The sequence below is a fragment of the Gymnoscopelus braueri genome, assembly GCF_963280865.1.
Source record: "Gymnoscopelus braueri genome assembly, chromosome: 5".
NCBI classification, from domain to species: domain Eukaryota; kingdom Metazoa; phylum Chordata; class Actinopteri; order Myctophiformes; family Myctophidae; genus Gymnoscopelus; species Gymnoscopelus braueri.
The window spans coordinates 40154049-40176305 of record NC_137606.1 but is presented as its reverse complement, the minus strand read 5'-3'; the positions used below and the strand labels follow the sequence as shown (position 1 = coordinate 40176305).

General features: G+C 41.4%; 1 protein-coding gene across 1 annotated transcript; it reads right to left on the bottom strand.

Moving 5' to 3' along the window:
- Positions 1–999: 999 nt before the first annotated feature.
- Positions 1000–8757, bottom strand: LOC308085906 (4-galactosyl-N-acetylglucosaminide 3-alpha-L-fucosyltransferase 9-like; the record flags this gene model as incomplete). The annotated part of the gene is made up of 3 exons (XM_080429222.1): positions 1000–1044; positions 5353–5532; positions 7930–8757. The coding sequence occupies 3 exons, from the start codon at positions 8755–8757 to the stop codon at positions 1000–1002; spliced, it is 1053 nt and encodes a 350-aa protein (XP_080285348.1).
- Positions 8758–22257: the final 13500 nt, after the last annotated feature.

The following is a 22257-nucleotide window of genomic DNA, read 5'->3' as shown; positions in this document are numbered from 1 at the left end:
AGTGTGTGTAGAAGTTTTGCAAGATTTACCATCAGGCAGAGGAAATCAAATCAAATCAAAAACGTTTTTTTTTTATTTGTCTCAGATCCACTGTACCACCGATCAGTCTTGCCCCAAATATGGTGCCAAGACCTCCATATTTGGAGGTCAATTTAACCACTAGACAGGTGCCGGCCTACGCAAGTTGGAAATGCATGCCCCACTCAATACCCAATATCCGTTATACCCGTGTCAGAGTACCCGTTGTACCCGTCTATCTGTCTGTCTGTCTGTGTCTCTTTTATGCCCATATTGGGGTTCTGTTTTGGGCATGCCCAAATATGGAGTCTAAGCCAGTTGATGATATAAGCACTATGACATCATATTGATGACATCAGGGTTCTCTATATATGGGGATTCCCATATTTTGTAGATCTGGCATTTGGCCTTTGTGCCCTCAAAGAATGGACAACACCAAAGGCCAAGTGGCCTTGCCCCTAAAATGACAAAATTCCAGGGCTGGTCATGGTGCAATGCATTTTCAAGAGATCTTGAAAGATTTGATTTAAAAAGAATGATTTGCTGATGTTGCTAAAGTCATGCTTACTATATCAACAGTTGAGTCTGTTTCATACTTTTCATAGTGATAATAGTTACAATGAATCATGATAGATGCAATGTGAGTCCAATATTGAAGAAAAAGTGTCACAAAATCCTGTATTTACTTTAATAATGCAGTGACGTTAAGTAATTCAGTTACTAATTAGGCCTACACATTTTCAGTATCTTGTCCAACATTGGTAGATTATCAACTGATGTTCACATAATTCCAGGGTATATTGCACAACGCGAAAAAGGAAAACACAACTCATTGTTCAAAGAAAATAGCCTTTATTTCTTGTAATGTTACAAATTAGGAATCAACTCTCCAATGTTACAACCCAGCACCGGTCATTACAGTCAGAAAAAGTGTATAACAAGGACCAATACAAAGGTTTGAAATGTCAAGACCAAACAACGTTACTCAATGGAACACAAATCCTCAGCCAGCGAAACCAGGTCAGTCTGGAAGGTGATTCACGAGACCACACTACGGATTAACTCAGATTGACAAACCACCTAGCAGGTTTGAAAGAGAAATGAACAGTCTTTCTTGACACCATGCCTCAACCACAAACACTGTAGAAAAAAATACAAAATAAATAATAATATCTCAAATTTAAATAGCGCTTTTTTAAGTACCCAAAGACGCTTTACATGGGGGGCATGGGAAAACAAAGAAAAACTACTTGGATAGAAAAAGTCTCCCCTCTCCCCAGCCTCAACAGAGAGACAATGATAATACAATGACAATTTAATTGATAATATACTCACACTTCAACATTCAGGAACTTTAATAAGCAGTACCATCTTCTAAATTAGCACTATGAAAGTATTCTATCCCCTTGTTGTATTTAAGCACTCATCCAAAATAGTACATTAAAGTTAATACACAAAGTATTCACCTCTTGCAGTATTTGTAACACATTAAAGTATTCCACAAAGTATTCACTTATTGTAGTATGTATTACTATTAAGTACTCACACAGAGTATTTAGACCCCCCCCCCCCCTGAATTTTAAATAAATACTGCGTGGATATGTTTGGTTATGTGTGGTGTATCTGAAACATAGTAATTGACATTAGTGTTGTCTTCGGCTCTAACTGTGGTGTTCCAGAGTGACACACAGATTGCCAGGTAACACCTTCAAAGCGCGCTCATCAAAATTACCATTACCAACAGTACCATTATCACGATCGTAATAGTGATGAATAAATGGAAATAGTTTCTCTGTGAACGTGTGTGTGAATGTGTGAAGGTGCGTGTTAGAAACAGGATCAGAGAAGGACAGCTCTCCTTTGCTCCAGTCAAGCTGAATTCTGATCTTCCTGGCTGACTAGTTCACTGAAAGATCAGTCTCTGACTCTGACCCTGCAGAGCCTGCTGTGTAGCTATCATAAAAACCATCTAGTCTCCAGTGTCTCCCCCTTCTGTACGCATCGGGTCCCTTCCTGTCTACAGACTCTTCCACCACACCCCAGTGACCATATCATATTACCTCCAATCTCAACATCCCAGCTGTGAGTCCCTGAGTTAAAGCCCTCAGAACCCAGGACGATATCAAAGTCATACCTCTCCGGGTTGTCAGTGATACATTCATCCTCATCATGACACAGCACACTGGTCAGATGATCATTACATACATTTCAAGACACTTAATTTATTATGAACATTAACAACGTTTCATGCACTTTATCTCTTCTATGCTCTAATTCTCTATCTATCTTTTAACTGCATTGATGAGCCTTCATTGATGAGCCTGCATTGATGAGCCTGCATTGATGAGCCTGCGCAATTAAGAATTTCACCCATGTTACTTGTAATATGATGTGACAATAAAGATTGATTCTGATTCTGATCTATCTATCTAAGTATAGACTTCCCATTGTGGACAGTCTGAAGTGGTTCTCTTGGCCGCAGATGAAGCAACAGTGGCCAAATGACGCCGGCCCCTATGTGTGCTACCAGAATGGGAATTGTATCTTACTCAGGAGCTGGTTGGACTATGTTTCACACACACAGCATCAAGGAAAAACAATCCACATTCACAAAAAATAGAATAGAATTTGGCTCTTGTCCTGATCCATTTTTTCTAGTTTTAGTTTCAGTTTGTTTTACGGCTATAATGGCTCACCAAGTAACAATGCATACCACAGTCTTCCTCACAGCTGACCCTGGTTGGAATCTGACCCGAAGCATAATTTTACTGCAAGTTGTCCCCTCTCTCTCTCCTTTCCTGTTTCTCAGTTCTCTATATCTGTCTGAACTAAAGCATAAAATGACAAAATATGACCTTTAAACAACTTTACCCTTGGTTGATGGTCAATGATAACATACTGTAGCTGCAGTTGTGGACAGATTGAACTGGTAAGGTCTCCGCCAGGTCAGGTAGGTTATTGTGGGCCAGCAATGTTTGGAATTCCCCAATCAGGATGGACTAGGAAAAATCGGACTGATCCGTCTTGATCACTTTACTATAGAGATAATGTGTACCGATAAAAGGCAGATGTGAAATATGCAGGGCAAAGGTTTGTCCTTGGCCTCTAGGGAGTGCGCATACACGTTTTTGCACAGATCGGTGCAGTTATAGGTAAAAACACGAATCGGCCTGTTATAGCGTGAAAACTTTTAAGTGCTATTTCTTCCTCGGCCTACTGGCAAAGTACATGCAAAATTTCACCAAAAATTCACGCTGTGTTCATGATTTGAGGCATTTTGTTCAAAACAGAGCACTCCTGCAAACTTTGGAATCCAATCTTAGCCAATCAGGATGTAATCCTGTAAATCTGAAAGACCTGTTTCGTTTATTGACTAGATAGAGATCGAGATACTGTGTACCCATTTGCGTGATGTTTGGACAAAATCTGTAGGAGCACTGTCCTGGTGGCACTATAACAGCCCCATGTGAAACATTTGTAGCAGAGGAACAATGTTAAATCCCTGTCCATTCATTTCAAGGCTGCTCAACAGGAACACATGCTTAAGCAATTACAGCCTTCCCTATTGGCCGTCCAAGAGCACCTAGCAATTTTGGGTTTAGCATGCTGGGAACTGGAGTTATCGCTTGTAGTTGTATCTTATGGGGAAAGATTTGGATATTTACGCACTGTAATATGACCTAAGGTTCTACAAATTAACAATATTATTCAGGGGTGCCGTGGATGAAGTTATTTACAAGGGGTGCCCTGAGCTAAAGATGTTTGAGAACCAGTACTGCTCTACACCACTGGTTCTCAACCTTTTGTCCCCACGGTACACCACCCTGTGGCACAGGCAGCTTATTTTTCAAGCTCAAGCGTTTTGACTCACAGACGCACAGCTTTAGTTCTCATTTTCCACCTCCTTTATGTCCGCAGGGCTAAACGGAGATCCGACTCCAGTTGTCAACTTGTACGTGTTATAAAATAGGGCTCGCAGCTAACTATGGTGACTGGAAGATGTTTAGGACGAGACAGATCTGTGGCTCCAGTGCCTGTACATTTTCTAAAATATCAATACAATACCATTTTATAGGGCCATATCCCACCGCCTTTGGTCTCTCTTCCTTGAGCAGTTGAGACACCTTCGACCGACCTTGCAGCTCAACCCCTCTCATACCCATGCTTCCAAATCTGACTTGTTTTGACATGCAACAAAATTCCCCTAGTTTATCCATGAGGCAGCCTTTGGTTATTATGCCACGCTGTATGTGTGATGCATGATGGTGAATTTTGACGCAGTGAGTGTGAGAAAAAGTAAAACCACTACACCCTCATCTCATTTTGCCACAAATCACAAAAATAATTATGTATATGTGTATATAGATAGATAGATAGATAGATAGATAGATAGATAGATAGATAGATAGATAGATAGATAGATAGATAGATAGATAGATAGATACCTTTATTGATCCAGAGGGGGAATTTCAGTTCATTTTTAAAATATTATTTTTTATATTACTCCTACAAAACACGCAAATCGGTACATATTATGTAACATAAAAACATGACATTAATCTTCATGGTGTCCACACATAACATACAAACATGACATTAATCTTCCTGGGGTCCACACATAACATAAAAACGAGACTTTGTTTTGCACCCTGTCCGTCCGTCCGTCCGTCTGTCCGTCTGTCCATCTGTGTGTGTGTGTGTGTCCGTCCGTCCGTCCTTCTGTCTGTGAACAGCTAAACTCCGGCACCGTTGGCTTGATCGCAGCAAAACTGTGCACACACACTCGCTGGATGCCAGAGCAGAACCTCTGCCCCAAATGTTTCCCGTGGGCCTGTTAGGAGGTCACCAGGAGGCCAATTTTGGAAATGTTTCGATTTTTGACAGTACTCGACAGATTTTGTCCAAACATCCCTCAAATCGGTACACAGTATCTCTATAGTCATTCAACCAAACGGGTCTTTCAGATTTTTCAAATTACATCCTGATTGGCTAAGATTGGCTTCCAAATACAGTGCGATCGAGGGCAATATGTTTCTGCAGGTAAACACCACCACACTACTCCAGTGGCTATTAACAGCTGCTATAGAGGGAAATGATGGGTCATTCTTTCATATATATTGTTTTATTATGTAAACACAGGGCAAAGATACGTGCCTTTTAATCAGCAGCGAAGAGAAAAAATTTACACTGATTTCATGTTTTTAAACAATGTACAATACATGTTTAACCCCAGTACCATTTATTGAGATAATGAAAAGCTTGATAGCGTTTCTGCATCTTTAGATGAAGACATGATTTACAAACATTATCATGGCCAAGAAAGCAACGATGGACCTTGTACCTCTCTCGCCACTTAAAGTATTTCATGTATTCAGTGAGGTTGTTGGCCAGGTAAATCAGTCTCTCTGCCAGCTCCTTTGGGCTGACAAAGTCATCTACGTGAATGAAAGAGTCTCCAGGAACATGATCCTCGTAATTTCCTCTTGAAGGGCCCAGAACTACAGGTACAGTCCCATGTAGGGTTGTAGTACTCGAGACCGGTCTCGGTCTCGAGACCGGTCTCGAAACCGCTTTTTGATTTACTCGGTCTTGTCTCGGTCTCGCCCATAATTTCACTCGGTCTTGACTCGGACTCGGACTAAGGGACTCGGGACTCTGCCCCCACCGAGTCCACTCGAGTCCAAGACCAAGTCACTACAATGCAATGAAATAATTTTAAATTAAATTAAATAGAATTAGATTAATACATTTGACAAAATACAGCGAAATCCCAAAATTATTAGAGTCTTAATATCCAGTAAGCAATAGAAATGAACTGCAAACAAATTCAAAGTTATAGGCTATCAATATCACACAAAAGTAGAGAGAAGCTGTGATCTCACCTCACAAACAAATGGACAAGAAATAAATAATCCTTTTGCAGACAACATCCATGTTCTGTTTGTTTGTCAACAATGATCTAAATGGAAAGTTTATTTCAGCTATGTGACAGTTTGACATAGTTTGAGACATTTTTGCTGCGCAGCACAGTCCTCGTTTAAGTTCATTGCCTTCACCTGTTCTTCTGCTGTGCGCAACAGGGCCAAGCCAGGTTTACCTAATCAGGCCATGAAATTCATAGGCAGTCATCGTAGCCAATTAGAATGAAATATGCTAAAACTGACTCAAGTACTGATACAGAACCGTCGCTGTTGGGTGGAAACCTTGTATGTTCCTTTCTTTTATTATTATTTAAAAACTGGTGAAAATAGCCAATCTACAAGCTTCAATTATTAATAATTAAGAAATATTATATTTTAAATAGTGCAAAATGAACTAAAGTCATTGTTAGTGCAAGTTCAATCACATTTAATTTGAATGAAAATAATTTGTGAGGAAAATACATAAAATCTGTGAATCTAATGTGATTCATATGACCCCTACTTCAGTCAGTGAAGTCCAGGGCTGAATGTGACAAATATTGAGACCAATATAACTTAGTACAAATATTGGTCATTTGCCAATATGGGTTATATTACACAGATAGTTATACTATTCTTGTACTATATTAAAATAAAATCATCATTAACCTTCAAATTAAATTAATTATGTCCGTGGACTTTAAAAAAAATGCCCTGGCATTTGGCCTTTGTGCCCTAAAAAATGACAAAAGGCCAAGTGGCCTTGCCTCTGGCCTAAAATGATGAAATTCCAGGCCTGGTCACAATGCGTCATGGGACGCATTGTGAGCTTGTAGATCTGCTTTTTTTTAAATATATATATAACTACTGTAGCCTGTTATTATGACGTTTACATATTTTAAAACTGAAGATGCAAACGCATATTGAATGAATGATGATGAGTGCGTTTAAATTGAATGTCTCACCAGTGTTTGAAACACTGATTCATTGCTGGGGTGTGAGACTTAGTCATTGATTGGTCAATAACTTTACCATTCACATGTAATTCAGTCATTAAAGTAGCACATATCGATGTGCTATGTAATGATGGCTCCTTGTCATTAAAGGAGAGTAGTTTTCATTGTTCTGTCTGTAAGGAACATTAATGTGTAATGATGATAATGGCTCATTGGTCAATTTGGTCATTGTTGTTTGGTCTAGGTTTACCATTGAGATGTAATTAATTCAGTAAAAATAACTAAATAGCTAATTGCTCTGCCATTCATTAAAAGATGCAAAGAATTTTTAAAATGTCAAAATAAAAACAAAACAAAACTAGAAAAAGGGCTCCTCGAAGCACAGGTCTCCGCCAGGTCAGGTAGGTTATTGTGGCTTCCTGGTGGCACTATAACAGGCCAATGTGAAAAGGGCGGTATTTCTTCCTCTCTAGTGGGAATGTGTGTGGACAATTTCACGGAAATCGCACGCTACGTTCATGATTTGAGGCATTTTGTTCCAAACTGACCTATCCTGCAAACTTTGGAAGCTAATATTAGCAAATTAAGATGCAAAATGAAATATTGGACACGTCCGTCTTGATCACATGACTATAGAGATACTGTGTACTGATTTGCGTGATTTTTGGACAGAATCTGAAGGAGTAATAGCAACAAATTTGTTTTACAAAAGTCAGCCTCCTGGTGGCGCTCTAACAGGCAGATGTGAAAAATGCAGGGCAAGGGGTTTTCCTTGGCCTCTAGGGAGTGTGCAAAGTTTCCTGTGGCCTGTCATAGCGCCACCATGAGGCTGATTTGAACATTTTCTATCAAAAAAAATATATATATCTGGTTTCGGTCTCGACTCGGTCTCGCCTCCGGTCGGTCTCGGCCTCGACTCGGTCTCGCCTCCCGTCGGTCTCGGTCTTGACTCGGACTCGACCCCCTCCCTGGCCTCTCGGACTCGGTATTGACTCGGACTCGTCCCCCCTCGGACTTGGTCTTGACTTGGACTCGCTTTAGGTGGTCTCGACTACAACCCTAGTCCCATGGGTCATAGGATTAAATAATTTCTCTGTGATGTAGTCCTTGTAAATAGAGTTTTCAAAAGACAGGTAGAATTTGCAGCTAGATATTACCGTAAAAAGTTCTTGGTCATTCAACCCGCGATTAAAAGCTCTCCCGTACACTTCTATCTTGACGTGCTTTCTCATCTCCTCGTAGACCTGAACTCTTTTATACTGTGGGTTCCAGTTACTCACGGCCCAGCACACCAGTTTGTCCTTCTGTGGCAGTTTGAAACTCTTGTCCTCCTGGGTCACTGGAGTTAGGTACCCATAAGGCACGGGGATGTGAGAATCTAGCCGATAACTGCTTGTCAAATTGAACAAGTCGTTGAGTTTAGGGATTTGAAGGGAATTGGCAGGCGACTCCCCGTTAAACCAAATCCACTTCTGAAACAAGGGGCGTGGTTCTTCAGGCATGTTGTCAAGCACCCCATGGATGTCTCTGTGGTGAAACAAGACAGCGTGTGCTTTGTGGTAAACACTCCTGTTATCTGTCAGATGACATCCTTCCATATCAAAATCACTGCAACCCAGATCAAATTTGTCGCCAAATGGCCAAAACCACATCAATATTAGTATGTCATCTTTCTCTGAGGTCACGTTTGGGTTCAGGACCTGAAGGGACGTATTCCCTTCCAAACTGAGAATGCTCTCTTGTTCTTGTCGGGAGACCATGCAGATGTTAAAGGAGGTCAGGATGATGTCTAGATTGTAGTATAGATAAGACACAGAAGAAAAACACAGAAGCACCAGGAAGGTGATGGTGAAGTGTCGAGTGCTCTGGAACGATGACGTCATGGTTAACTCTATGAGAGAGAACACACATGTTTAACTCTATGATAGAGAACACACACGTTTAACTCTATGAGAGAGAACATACATGTGTAACTATGAGAGAGAACACACGTTTAACTCTATGATAGAGAACACATGGTTAACTCTATAAGAGAGAACATACATGTGTAACTATGAGAGAGAACACACGTTTAACTCCATGATAGAGAACATGCATGTTTAACCTTATGAGAGAGAACACATTTTTAACTAGGTGTGTAAAGTAACTAAGTACATTTACTGAAGTATTGTACTTAAGTACACTTTTGAGGAATTCTTACTTTACTGGAGTGTCTCCAATTTTCAGGAGCCTACTTTTACTTCTACTCCACTACATCTCAGATGCAAATATTGTACTTTTTACTCCACTACAATTATTTGAAAACTTTAGTTACTAGTACTTTGTAGATTTGTATTATTATTTCAAAACTTACATTAACCACTTCAGCCCTATTTAAACTATGGCTATTTATTGTCGATCTACACACTTGTAGATCTTCTATTTTCAAAATAATTATTTGAATTTTAGACCTATTGTGTGAAATAGGACATTCGGCATAGTACTTTTACTCTTGGCATTTTTTGCTGCCTATACTTTTGTACTTTTACTCAAGTACATTTTGAGTACCGGACTTTTACTTGTAACGGAGTGTTTCTATATTGCAGTATGATACTTTTACTTAAGTACAACATTTTTGTACTTTTTCCACCACTGTTTAAAACTCTATGAGAGAGAACACTGACACATATGCATTCATTTCATACACAAAGGTGCTGTAATAACATTACTGTGTTCTTTGTACCAGAACACAGTAATGGTAAAATAACACTGGTTGTACAATTATGAGCGGCCTTGACAAGGATGTTTTCAGTGCCAAAAGGAAGCGCCTAACCAATAAGAACTTTGAGAGAGTGCTCATGTGTTGCTTTAATAAGAGATTCTGTCCTGGCATCTAAACAGATATACTAAACAGGCATACGGTAGGCCCAATTGTTCACACAACGTTGATTGTTAGAAAAAAGGAGAAATGTGCAAGGAGGAGACCGGTCATTCTTTCTATGTGAATAATTATTGCAGATATAAATAAGATACTGTCAGCATGTCAATACAGTTTGAAGACTAGACTGTTTGAGTGTGAATATTGACATCAGATGTCTTCATTTTAAAAACCCAGAGCAACGCAGATGTTCGTTAACATACAACAAAAAAATGGGGTCAACTTTTTGGAAATAAAACTCAATTGAGAGGCATATTTTGTACTGGAATGAGACTGTTTTTGTAGCCTATAATATTTCATTTAATATACCCCACATGTTCTGTACATTCTCAATGTAACACTTAAAAACAATTGTTGAACTACTTTAACTATGTAGCCTACAGCTGCAAATAGGTTTGGTGTAGGGGGGAAAAGAGCAGATCAAGTACAGGTTTTCTAAGAATTGAGGGTTTAAGTGGTTAACTGTCTGAAAATACACATTAACATGAATCCAACACTGATGATAGTGCTGTCAAACAAGTCTATGAAGCAATCTATGAAATCTATGAAAAGGTTTAATCTGCAACATAATGTTATACAATATGTAGTGGGGGTCCCTGCTTCATCTCTCTCTCAGCTAAGGGGTCCTTGGCCTGAAAAGCATTGAAGACCCCTGGTCTAAACAATATACTATCAACATTATAATCTGTACATTGAAACTATAGGATACCAGGTAAACAATGAACCTAGGCATCTGTCTAAACAATACTATCAAATATAAACTGTACATTGAAAATATAGGATACCAGGTAAACCATGAACAAAACATATTTCTAAATAACATGCTATCTAAATTAAAACATTTAACATTGTGGTCAAGAAAAAACAAGCCTATAACAAAAACATGAGAACAAATGACCATGGGGAAGCAGTTGTAGTAGCTTTCCCAACACTGGAAATGAACATGAAATAAATTAAATAATACATTCAAGAGACATTCTCACCTTGAAAACAGCATCAGACCTTTAAAAGTCAACTGCAATGATCACCTGTTCTTTCCTAATTAAAAACTCTTCTCAGATCCTAATATAAAATAATAATTGTGTCCAAAGTACAATTCACATCTAATAATGCGATCGTTATCCCTTACAGTCAGTTCTGGTCTGGTGTGTCATTCATAGAGGTGTCGTATATATATATATATATATATATATCGTCGCCGTCGGACAGAAACCTTGGTATATCAACTTCTTGATATACCAGATCATCTTACCTGATTTTAACCGGTCTTTACCTCTGTGTTGTGTTGAAGGGATTAGATGGATCCAGGGCTCTTTGGAGACGATCTCCATTTATTCTGACATAGAATGGGGATGATTCAGTACTGGTGCAATCTGGGAACCCATCGCCAACTGAAAATGAAAAACAGCGCCCTCTGCTGTTTGTTCTATGTCTGTTGGCTCTGGGCGGACGATAACGTAACACCAGAGCACAAGGAAACCGATGTTTGTGATGCGCCTTCAGCGCATCACTTCCGGTTGGTGCGACTATGTTTTCATTCCCACTAACAATATTTCTACACGGAACACTAACACCACTTCTCCCAGAGAACATGGATCGTTTTGGTTATAAGCCCACTTGTTTCTATGATGAAAGAGTAAGTTAAAATGTGAATATATTTCCGTGGTTTTGTCTGCTCCGCGGACGCTATTGTTAAATTAGTTTCAGTTTGTTTCGAGGGGGAAAGATCGACGGACATCTGAATCCCGCCCACTACATGTGATTGGGTAAAGCGCGGCCTACTTCCTGATCTGAATGCGCACTCGTTATGACGAACCTCCCCGACAGATTCCAACGCAGTGCAGAAGCTGTTCTTGAGAGATTAGTACTGGTGTGAGTTTTGCCTTGTGGCTTGTGGTGACATAACATTACCAGATCATCTTGCCTAAAATGTGTGAATAAAACGGAACTCAGGTCAGACCTTAGGTGACTGTAGGATGACGCACAGTGGTGCAGATCTACAATTTCACCAGAGTGAGCTTGTAGATCTGCTATTTTCCTCAAAGATTTGGTGTAGGAGGAAAAAAGGAGCAGACTTTTTACCAAGTATTGAAGGTTTAAGTGCTTAAATGTCTGAAAATTCACATTAACACGAATCTAACACATTAATAGAAAAGATAATGTGTAAATAAACAAACAAAAACATGAATTGACACAACACTGGTGACAGTGCTGTTTAACAAGTCTATGAAGCAATCTATGAAATCTATGAAAAAATTTAATCTGCAACACAATTTTATACAATATGTAGTGGGGGTCCCTGCTTCATCTCTCTCTCTCATCTATACAATATGTAGCGGGGGTCCCTGATTCATCTCTCATCTATACAATGTGGGGGTTCCTGCTTCATCTCTCTCTCAGCTAAGGGGTCCTTGGCCTGAAAAACATTGAAGACCCCTGGTGTAGACATTTCAGGAAGAAAAAAACAGAGGTGGCAAAAAAGTTACCACTCTAAGACATATTACTCCAGTTTTAGCATCACTACATTGGCTCCCGGTTTTTAGGATTGATTTAAAAATTATTTTACTTGTTTATAAAGCTCTCAATGGTCTGGCACCTTCCTACCTCTATGACCTCCTCCCTAAATACGTTCCAAACCGCCTGAAATGTCATATAAAAAACACGGTGAAGCAGCATTCTGCTTCTACGGTCCGACGGCTTGGAATAAACTCCCATTACACATAAGACAGGCACCCTCTGTGGACAGTTTTAAAGCACACACACACACACACACACACACACACACACACACACACATGTGTCTACACCACTGGTTCTCAACCTTTTCAGGCTGTGACCCCCCCAAAATAATCATTTTGAACTGGGGACCTCCCACCCTGACAAGCACTTGGAATTGTAGGAGTTGAGGCATTACATTTACTTTGACTCAGTTCCAAAATATACGATATACAAGCTTGTAGATCAGCTATTTTCAATTTGGCCAATCTGTTTGACCAGTTTTTATGTATATAGTTTGTTGATTACTTTGATGCAGTATAATGGTATTTATTTTAATTTATTCTTCTTTTTTTAAGGTATTAAAAAGGTCTTAAAAGTCCTTAAATTGCCACTTTAAAACTGCCATCTGGGGACCCCCCCCCAAAATCATGTGGGGACCCACATTTTGAGAACCACTGCTCTATACACTACTACCAACCTGATAATGTTTCATAAACAAATCCAGCTTTTGTCCCCACAGTACACCACCCTGTGGCACAGGCAGCTTATTTTTCAAGCTCAAGCGTTTTGACTCACAGACGCACGGCTTCAGCTCTGATTTTCCACCTCCTTTATGTCCGCAGGGCTAAACGGAGATCCGACTCCAGTTGACAACTTGTACGTGTTATAAAATAGGGCTCGCAGCTAACTATGGTGACTGGAAGATGTTTACGACGAGACAGATCTGTGGCTCCACTGTACATTATGTGTGCATACATTACCGTACCATGACGTCAAACAGAAATAAAATAACAAGACTATTGTATTTTAAAGAAAGGGGAAGAGGAAATGGATTGGTTTTCACCTAGTTTGAAGTCACTCGGGTTACAACTGACTAAATCTCTGATACCCATTGTGAAAAGTGTGTGTGATAAGTGTGTGTGTGTGTGTGTGTGTGTGTGTGTGTGTGTGTGTGTGTGTGTGTGTGTGTGTGTGTGTGTGTGTGTGTGTGTGCAGGGGCGTCACAAGTAAGTGGGACTGAGTTACTAGGGCCCCAGAAAAAAAATAAAGAAATAAAAATAATGTGGGTCTTCTTTAAAGAAAAACAATCTTAGGGGGGCCCACAGTGAATCTTTGTCCCCAGGGCCCAGATTTTGGTGCTACGCCCCTGCATACACCTGGAGCGTTGGATTGGCAGTGTTGGGATCCAGGATCACCGGGGTGTAGGTGACAATGTCCTTCATCCTGTTCCACACTCCGAAGGTCAGGTTGCCCACGTGTTTGACCTCCTATATCAGTGCTCCGGCAGGGACCGGCTGTGGATCCGGAAGTGTGTGCTGGACTCTTTCCATTATGGCATTGTAGTTCTGCTGGAATGAGATGTTGTCTGGCTCAGCATCTCTGATGGTGATGGAAAGGGTCGTCATCGCTCTGCTCAGATCCTCAATCTTCTCCATTATCATCCGAGTCTTCTGCCTCTCTTCCTCCTTCAGTGCAGAGAGCCTGGCCTCCTCTTCCACATATAAGAACTGGTGAAGCTTATCAAACTTTTCCTTAATCTGCAGCTCTATGCTCGAGAGCTGTATCTTAAATGTGTTTCTTTGTTTTCTTGTAGTTTGCTTTAACTTTATAAAAGTACTTCAATTTCTCACTGATTCCTGGAGGTTGAACCTCGCTGCCCGGAGAGGCTCTTCCTGCCCAGTCGAATAGGAAGCCACCATGTCTGGTAGGAATCACTCCCTTCTCTGGGATGTTCCCTGATGCTGACTGGGCTGTGAGTCACATGTGTTCCAACTTTACAGCAGGAGTTCTAGGAGAGGAAACAACAGTGTTAGCAGCATTATGATTATCAGTGCTAAGTATACAGTAGTAGCTGCCTGGCTTTATGCTGTGAAACTTGAGACTTGGTTGAAAGTTGCAGAGTGTAAAGCCATGTACACCACACCACCAGTATTAAAGTTGTGGTTTTGCATTCCCCACTTTTTGACCATCAAATCCTTTAATGCTAAGCCGCTAATTAGCTAAGCTAAGTCACCTGCAGAAACTCACCTCAGTTTGGTCAGATGGAGATAATGCTCTACTGTTTCTTGTTTCTTGTCACACATTTGTTTTAGCAGCTTTCACCACTCTGGTAAACAACTCTACACAACGTCCATGTGGAGTAACGTTACATTATCAGTTGTTTATTTTGATATTTTACTTCCAAACATTGCAGAGCTTGTAACAAACTGTGTCTGTCTGTGTGTGTGTAAGAGTGGGGGGCGGGGGGGCTGACAATTGGAGGACTATAAAGCCCGCCCCATCCTCCCTGCTTCCTAGGGAGTGTGAGGCAATAACTAACTACCTCCCAGGTGCAGGGTTATTATAGCATAGCTTCGTAAGGTACTTACTATGGGATATCATCGCCCCCTGGCGACCATACAGAGCACGCAGACTCCCGAATTCAATTTCCTATTGGAGTACGGTCGTGTGACGTGTGTGTGTGTAACACACAGTCTACCTGTCTGTCGCGATGCAATAGAGTTGCATCGCGACTCGTTGTGAGCTTGTAGATCACCTTTTTAAAATGTTTGCCTATTTAATAGCCACGCTGAAATTGCAACTGAACAAATAGCCTGCCTTTATAGAACCCCCCCCCCCCCCCGCTCAAAGGAAGAGACACACGGCATAAGTGCACACACAGAAAGCACAGAATGTATGACCCCAGAATCGTACCCATGAGCTCCCACACGGAGAAAAACTGTAGTATTGACATGTGCTGTACCCACTGAACTAAGGAGGACTACGCCATAAGAGCAGATTTGAAGAGAATATATCCCTTAAACACACACAAATAAAATATAAAAGCCATTGAATTAAATACAGATATAGTGCCACTGAACCACCACCACAGAAATAAACAAACAAAACAATTTGTCAATTCAAATGAGCTATTGGCATGAGAAAAAATACGTTTAGAGAGAGAGCGGCCCATTTTCCCGTCTCGTTTCATCAATTAAGACGTTGAAATTAAACTAATGTTTAGCTCAGCATCATACTATCTAACTTTATTTGCTTAATATTTTGCTTAATATAAATGTCACATCTTGTACTGTAAGCAACAGACAGGATCTTTCTCTGTCTTTCTAGGAAAAGCAGTGCCTAAAAACCCCAAAACAAACAATTTTGCAATTCAAATAAACATACGTTTACATTTTCCAAAGCAAGTGTCAAAACATAATACAAAAGTGTAAAGTAAAGTATGTACAGTTTGGAGAGGATACAGTAACTAGTATCTAAAATATTCTTGCTGTCTGCTGTGGGTGGGATAAGGCAGTAGACCGCTGCTGCCCCTAGTGGCACAGAGTGGAAATAACACATGCCCTGCGTGACACGCATGAGATGCTAAAAGAAAAACGACAAAGTCATTAGGCACCAACTGTATGTGGCTCTCGGTTACTTGAATCAATCTGTCTTTCTTTCTTTCTTTATTTCTGATACTCAAGGCTGGCAGAGGTGTTGCAGGGGACACACCCCCCTCCCCCCTCCTCTTCATTATAAGCGTGGACTATGAAGACAGGCCATCAGTGGAGGAGGGGAGCAAGAACTGGGCTTCACTACTACAGCTAGGAGGTCTAGATGACTCTCTAATGTAGTCATTTTTTTAAACACACACACACACACACACACACACACACACACACACACACACACACACACACACACACACACACACACACACACACACACACACACACACACACACACACAAACACACCCCACACACACACCCATACACCCCCACGCACATATATATGACGATGCAGATGACTGCATCATAAATGCCCAGAAGACTGAGGTTCTCACCTACAGTGTAACACCCTCCCAGACCATCCACCTCTAATAAAGTACTGGTGAAGCTAACCAGAGATATGTAAAGTACTGGTGATGGTGAAGCTAACCAGAGAGATTTAAAGTACTGGTGAAGCCAACCAGATGTACGGAGGATGGAGATGACGGGAGACGCCCGCTGGAAGGCTTGTCCGAGGATGCCCTGCCCTAGAGATCGAGATCTGGAGGTCTCTCTCTATCCGTGGGTTTGTCTGCATGGGGGATTCCTCCGAAGACTTGGTCCGCACGGTCGAACGGCCGAAGACCTCGTCCTTCTCGGGGGTTTCCCCTGAAGACGGCTGATGAAGACGACTCAAAGTAGGAACCTCTTTAGGGCTGTCACGATTATGACATTTTACTTGACGATTAATTGTTGCTCAAATAATTGCGATTAACTAGGCCGAATTAATTAATTATTGCGTTGTACACTGAACATTGTAACATTATTAATAATAATGTGTCTGTCTTCGTAAACAAAAGGTGCACGGGTCAGATATGACAAATAACTTGCATAACTCAATAACTTTATACTTGAAAAAAAAAACATGAAGTGGAGAACATGGGAAAAAACATGAATAGTGGAAATAGCAGTCTGCTATTTCCACTATTTTTGAAAATCTTTGAAAACATGAAACATTTTCAACATGGAAATGATTATGTCGATTATCCAAAAAAGTATTGCGATTATCTCAAATACTTGCGATCAGGTGATCATGTAATAATTGTGACATACCTATTTTTTCCTTTTCCTTTGCTGGATGCTGCTGCTGCAGTTTGTGTTGTATGATGTTTTTGTTGTATGCTGTTTGTGTCGTGTGCTGATGTGGTTCAAGATGTACAGTAGCTCTGTTGCTGTCATGTTGGGGCCCGGTGTGGCAGTGAAACATGTTCAGTGACTGTTGGTTTGTGGCTCTGGAATTGAAGGCTGATGTGAATATACACTATTATGTCGGTTGTGTTGTGACTGTTATTGGAAGTGTGTGTGTGTGTGTGTGTGTGTGTGTGTGTGTGTGTGTGTGTGTGTGTGTGTGTGTGTGTGTGTTTGTGTGTGTGTGTGTGTGTGTGTGTGTGTGTGTGTGTGTGTGTGTGTGTGTGTGTGTGTGTGTGTGTGTGCGTGTGTGCGTGATAGAGAAAATTTGCATTAAACATTTTTAGACATAGTCCTCTGTAAATCTAGACCTGCTGGTGGCGCTATAACAGGCCAATATTAAAATTGGCATTTGTTCCTCAACATAATGTGAATGTGCGTGCAAAGTTTGACCGCAATCGGACGCTGCGTTCATGATTTGCGGCATTTTGTTCAAAACAAGCCACTACTGCAAACTTTAGATGTGAATCTTAGCCAATCAGGATGGAATCGAAAAAATCTAACAGATCCGTCTCGATCACATGACTATTAGAGATCTTGTGTACCGATTTGCGTGAAATCTGGATACAATGGGAAGGAGTAATATAAAGAAATGTGTTTTACATAAGTCGGCCTCCTGGTGGCACTACAAAAGGCAGATGTGAAAGGCAAACTGAACATATGGCATAGGAGGTCCAACCTGGGTCCTACGACAAACTACTGGTCTTCTCCTTGTGTTTTATTTTGTTCATTACTGTTAAATTCAGTGCATCCCATATTGGTTCAAAACGGGACGATGGGACCCTGCCCTGGTCGGCAACGCGGCAAGTAACTTGGCTAATTATAGTAGTAATTCTACTAATTAGTAGTAATTTCTAACAAGAAAAAACAACCAACAGGATCCCGGGAACCGAAGTCAGTTCCCGGGACGGTAAATAACTTCAGGATTCCCGGGATTCCCGTATCCCGGGAATCCCGGAGTTAAACCCTAAGCTATAGGTAAAAACACAAATCGGCCTGTTATAGTGAGGCTGATTTAAAATGTTCAAGTGGCATTTCTTCCTCGGCATAGTGGGAATGTGCATGCGAAATTTCACGGAAATTGCATACTGTGTTCATGATTTGAGGCATTTTGTTCAAAACAGAGCACTCCTGCAAACTTTGGAAGCCATTTTTAGCCAATCAGGATTGAATATGACAAATCTGAAAGACTTGTTTCGTTTAATGACTATAGAGATACTGTGTAGCGATTTGCGTGATGTTTGGACAAAATCTGTAGGAGTAGGCCTACTGTCAAAATATTGTTTTGCAAAAAGCGGCCTCCTGGTGGCGCTATAACAGGCCAATGTGAAAGATTTGGGGCAGAGGTTCTGAATTGGCATCCAGGGAGTGTGTGTGCACAGTTTCGCTGCGATCAAGACAACAGTGCCGGAGATTAGCACAGACAGACAGAATGACACACGGACGGACGGTCGGACGGACGGACGGACGGACGAACACATGGACGGACGGACAGGGTGCAAAACATACTCTCGCCATGCCTTTTGGCCTGGCGGAGACAATAATAATAATAAGTTAACAATAAAACATACTGTGCTATTTGGCCAGTGCTGGGGGGAAGGGGGAATATGGGCAGGCCAACCAACCCAGGGAAGGGGGAACCCCAATGTATCACAGCAAACCAAAATAATTGGATTAAACAGAAAGCACAGACAGGGGGGGAGGGGGGGTTATAGAGCGATTAATCCAAGAACAAAATCAACAGCTACCTCAGCGAGCGTAAACTGTTGTTTGAATTCCAATCGGGCTTCAGAACATCCCACTCCACTGACACATGCCTATTGTATTTGACCGACTACATCAAACGTGAGGTAGACTCGGGCAAATACTGCGGCATGGTCATGCTGGACCTCCAAAAGGCGTTTGACACTGTAAACCACTCAATTCTACTTGATAAGCTGAAGGCGATTGGTTTTGATTGCACATCACTAAATTGGATGAGATCTTACTTGGAGGGTAGAGAACAAGTGGTTGACATCATGTCCTCATCCCTCCTGGTGAGCTGCGGGGTTCCTCAAGGCAGCATTCTAGGGCCGCTACTGTTCCTTCTATACATTAACGACATGAATGCTGCCTGTAACTGCAAACTGTTCCTGTTCGCTGATGACTCGGCACTCGGCACTTGTGAGGACAAGTTGTAAGTTTAGGAAGCTCTCAGCTCTGAACTCTCAAAAATCCGTACCTGGCTTACCGATAACAAACTGTCACTACACCTTGGGAAAACTGAATCCATTATCTTTGGGACCAAACATTCACCAAACAAATGAAGGTAAATGACTTCAAGGTCAAAGTCGATGACACAATCATCACTAGCAAAGAAGAGATTACCTATTTGGGATGTATTCTTGACAAATACCTGACAGGTGAAAGCATGGCAACAAAGGTGGTCAAAAGAGTAAACCAGAGAACCAGATTTATGGGCAGAGTTTCCTCTTTTGTCAACCCCCAGGCCCTCAGGACCCTCTCAGGGGCCCTGATTCAGCCCCTTTTTGACTATGCTTGCTCCTCTTGGTACTCCAACACCTAAGTGTCACTTAAGACTACCGTATTTTCCGCACTATAAGGTGCACCATCAGTGCGCCTTATAGTGCGGATGCGCCTTATAATCCGATGCGCCTTATATATGTATCAATATTGGTTCCCTTGCCGGGGCACGGTGGCGCAGTCGGTAGCGCTGTCGCCTCACAGCTAGAAGGTCCTGGGTTCGATTCCCGCCGGGGACGCTGTGGGCGCTGGGGGCGTGTCTTCTCCTCCGCGTCATCAGCGCCCATACCCTAGGTGGGGTTGGCGAAAGGGCCTACTCTGTGTGGAGTTTGCATGTTCTCCCCGTGTCTCCTAGGGTAGTTAATACCCTCACAAAAACATGTAGTAATCCTGGTCGCTATACCGCCTCCCCGGGGCGCCTGATGGAAGGGAAGGGAACTGGTTGGAATAACGTGTTCCTTCCACGCGCTACGTCCTACCAGGGAAACTCCCCCCTGTCAGGTGACAAGAAGGTCAGTTGGCTCTCATGCATTGAAGGAAGCATGAGCTCGGCCCTGGCCTCCCTACTGTGGGGGACTGGTGTAGTGCTGGTGTAGGGCTGGTGTAGCGCCCAGGATCACTTAGGAAATTGGCACCGGGTGAAAAAAATGGCTTACAAAAATCGCGGGATAAAAAATTTAAGTAAAAAAAATAAAATATTGGTTCCCTTGGTTTCCGCACTATAAACCGCACCGTCAGTGCGCCTTATAGTGCGGATGCGCCTTATAATGCGGTGCGCCCTATATATGAAAATAATACATTTATTGAAGGTGCGCCTTATACTCAGATGCGCCTTATAGTGCGGAAAATACGGTAAGCTTCAAACCTCCCAAAACAAACTGATTCGACTACTTCTCGGACTGGGGCCCATGACCCACCTCTCTCCCACTCACTTTGCCAGCCTAGGCTGGCTCAGGGTGGAAGACATGGGTTAAACAACAAAAAATGGGACTGGTCTTCAAAATTGTAAATGCAGATTTGCCCGAAATGCCCCCTATACCCACATATCTGTATAAATACCTCGAAAAAGTTAGTGACACCCACAGTCACGAAACTAGAGGGAGCGTAAACAACAATCTGGTATCACCCACCCATAAAACAAACATGGGCAAATTCTCCTTCTACAGCACAGCCACCAAGGTATGGAATAGTCTAACCCCATCCCTCAAAAAATGCAGTTCGCTGATTCAAAACAGCCCTAAAAACTCATCTTTCTGGAGGCCAAAAGAGGAGCTAGTACCAGTTTCCCTGTAGACAGACGACCCCCCCCCCTCCCTTTTTTTTTTATATATTTTTTATTTTTCATGCTTTTTTGTACATAGTGGTATTTTTTCTCTGTATTTTTATGTTGATTTTTGAACTGTTTGGTTGCTACTATATACTGTATGTCTATGAAATTAATTCAAGGACCCCAACGGAAACAAGTCCGCAAGGACTTTTTTGGTCAGACCTTTTAGACAAAAGTATTATAAATGTAACTGTGTTGTTTTACATTCTTTTGCCTAATAACATTTTCAATCAATCAATCAATCAATCAAAAGTCATAAGGGGTATAAGGGGCTACAGAAGCATTTGAAAATTGTATGAGCCAACAGTCTGGCTCCAGAGACAGGAACCCTGATAAAGCTACCCTGCTAGCACTGAAGAGCACTGAAGAGCACCTAAATTATCAATCCTTTAAGGGCACTGAAAGGAAAATAAACACAGATCTCAGTTTAAATATTTTTCAGTATAAATGGCTTTAAGTTTGCATGTAGGGCAGCACACATCTATTTATATATTCAATATTATAATATACAGTGTTGCCAAATTAGTTTAGAGATATTGTTTAATTTGTCAAAAGTAAAAACAAAAGCTTATAACCTGTGTTATCATAACAAGTGTACCAGAGAACTGAGTCCTGAGGCCAATAACAGCAGCTCCACCATTTACAGTAGGAGCATAGCATAGTGGGAAGAAATTGCACAGTGAAAACTGCTGGTGAGCTATGTGGGGATCCCCAGGGGACCACATGATTTTTTGGGGGTCCCCAGATGACAGTAAAGTGAAAAAAGAAATAAAAAAGACCATTACTGTATCAAAAGTAATCAACAAACTATACTATAAAAACTGGTCAAACATTGGCCAAATTGTCAAATAATATAAGAAAGAGGGAAACATTTTGAAAATAGCTGATCTACAAGCTATTTTCACAATATTTATCTGTGGAACCGAGTCAAACTAAATGTAATGGCTCAACTTCTTGTCACTCAGTGTGGGGGGTCCCCAGTTCAAATATGATTATTTTGGGGGGTTGCAACCTGAAAAGGTTGAGAACCACTGAGCTAGAGAACCACTTGCCTTTCATCAGGTATGATGACCAGGTGGGACTTCTCTGGCCCCATCTGAGGCAGGAAGGAAACTAGCCCTGGTCCAGAGCGTTAGTGAGTTCTGAACTCACTAACGCTCTGGACCAGGGCTAGAAGGAAA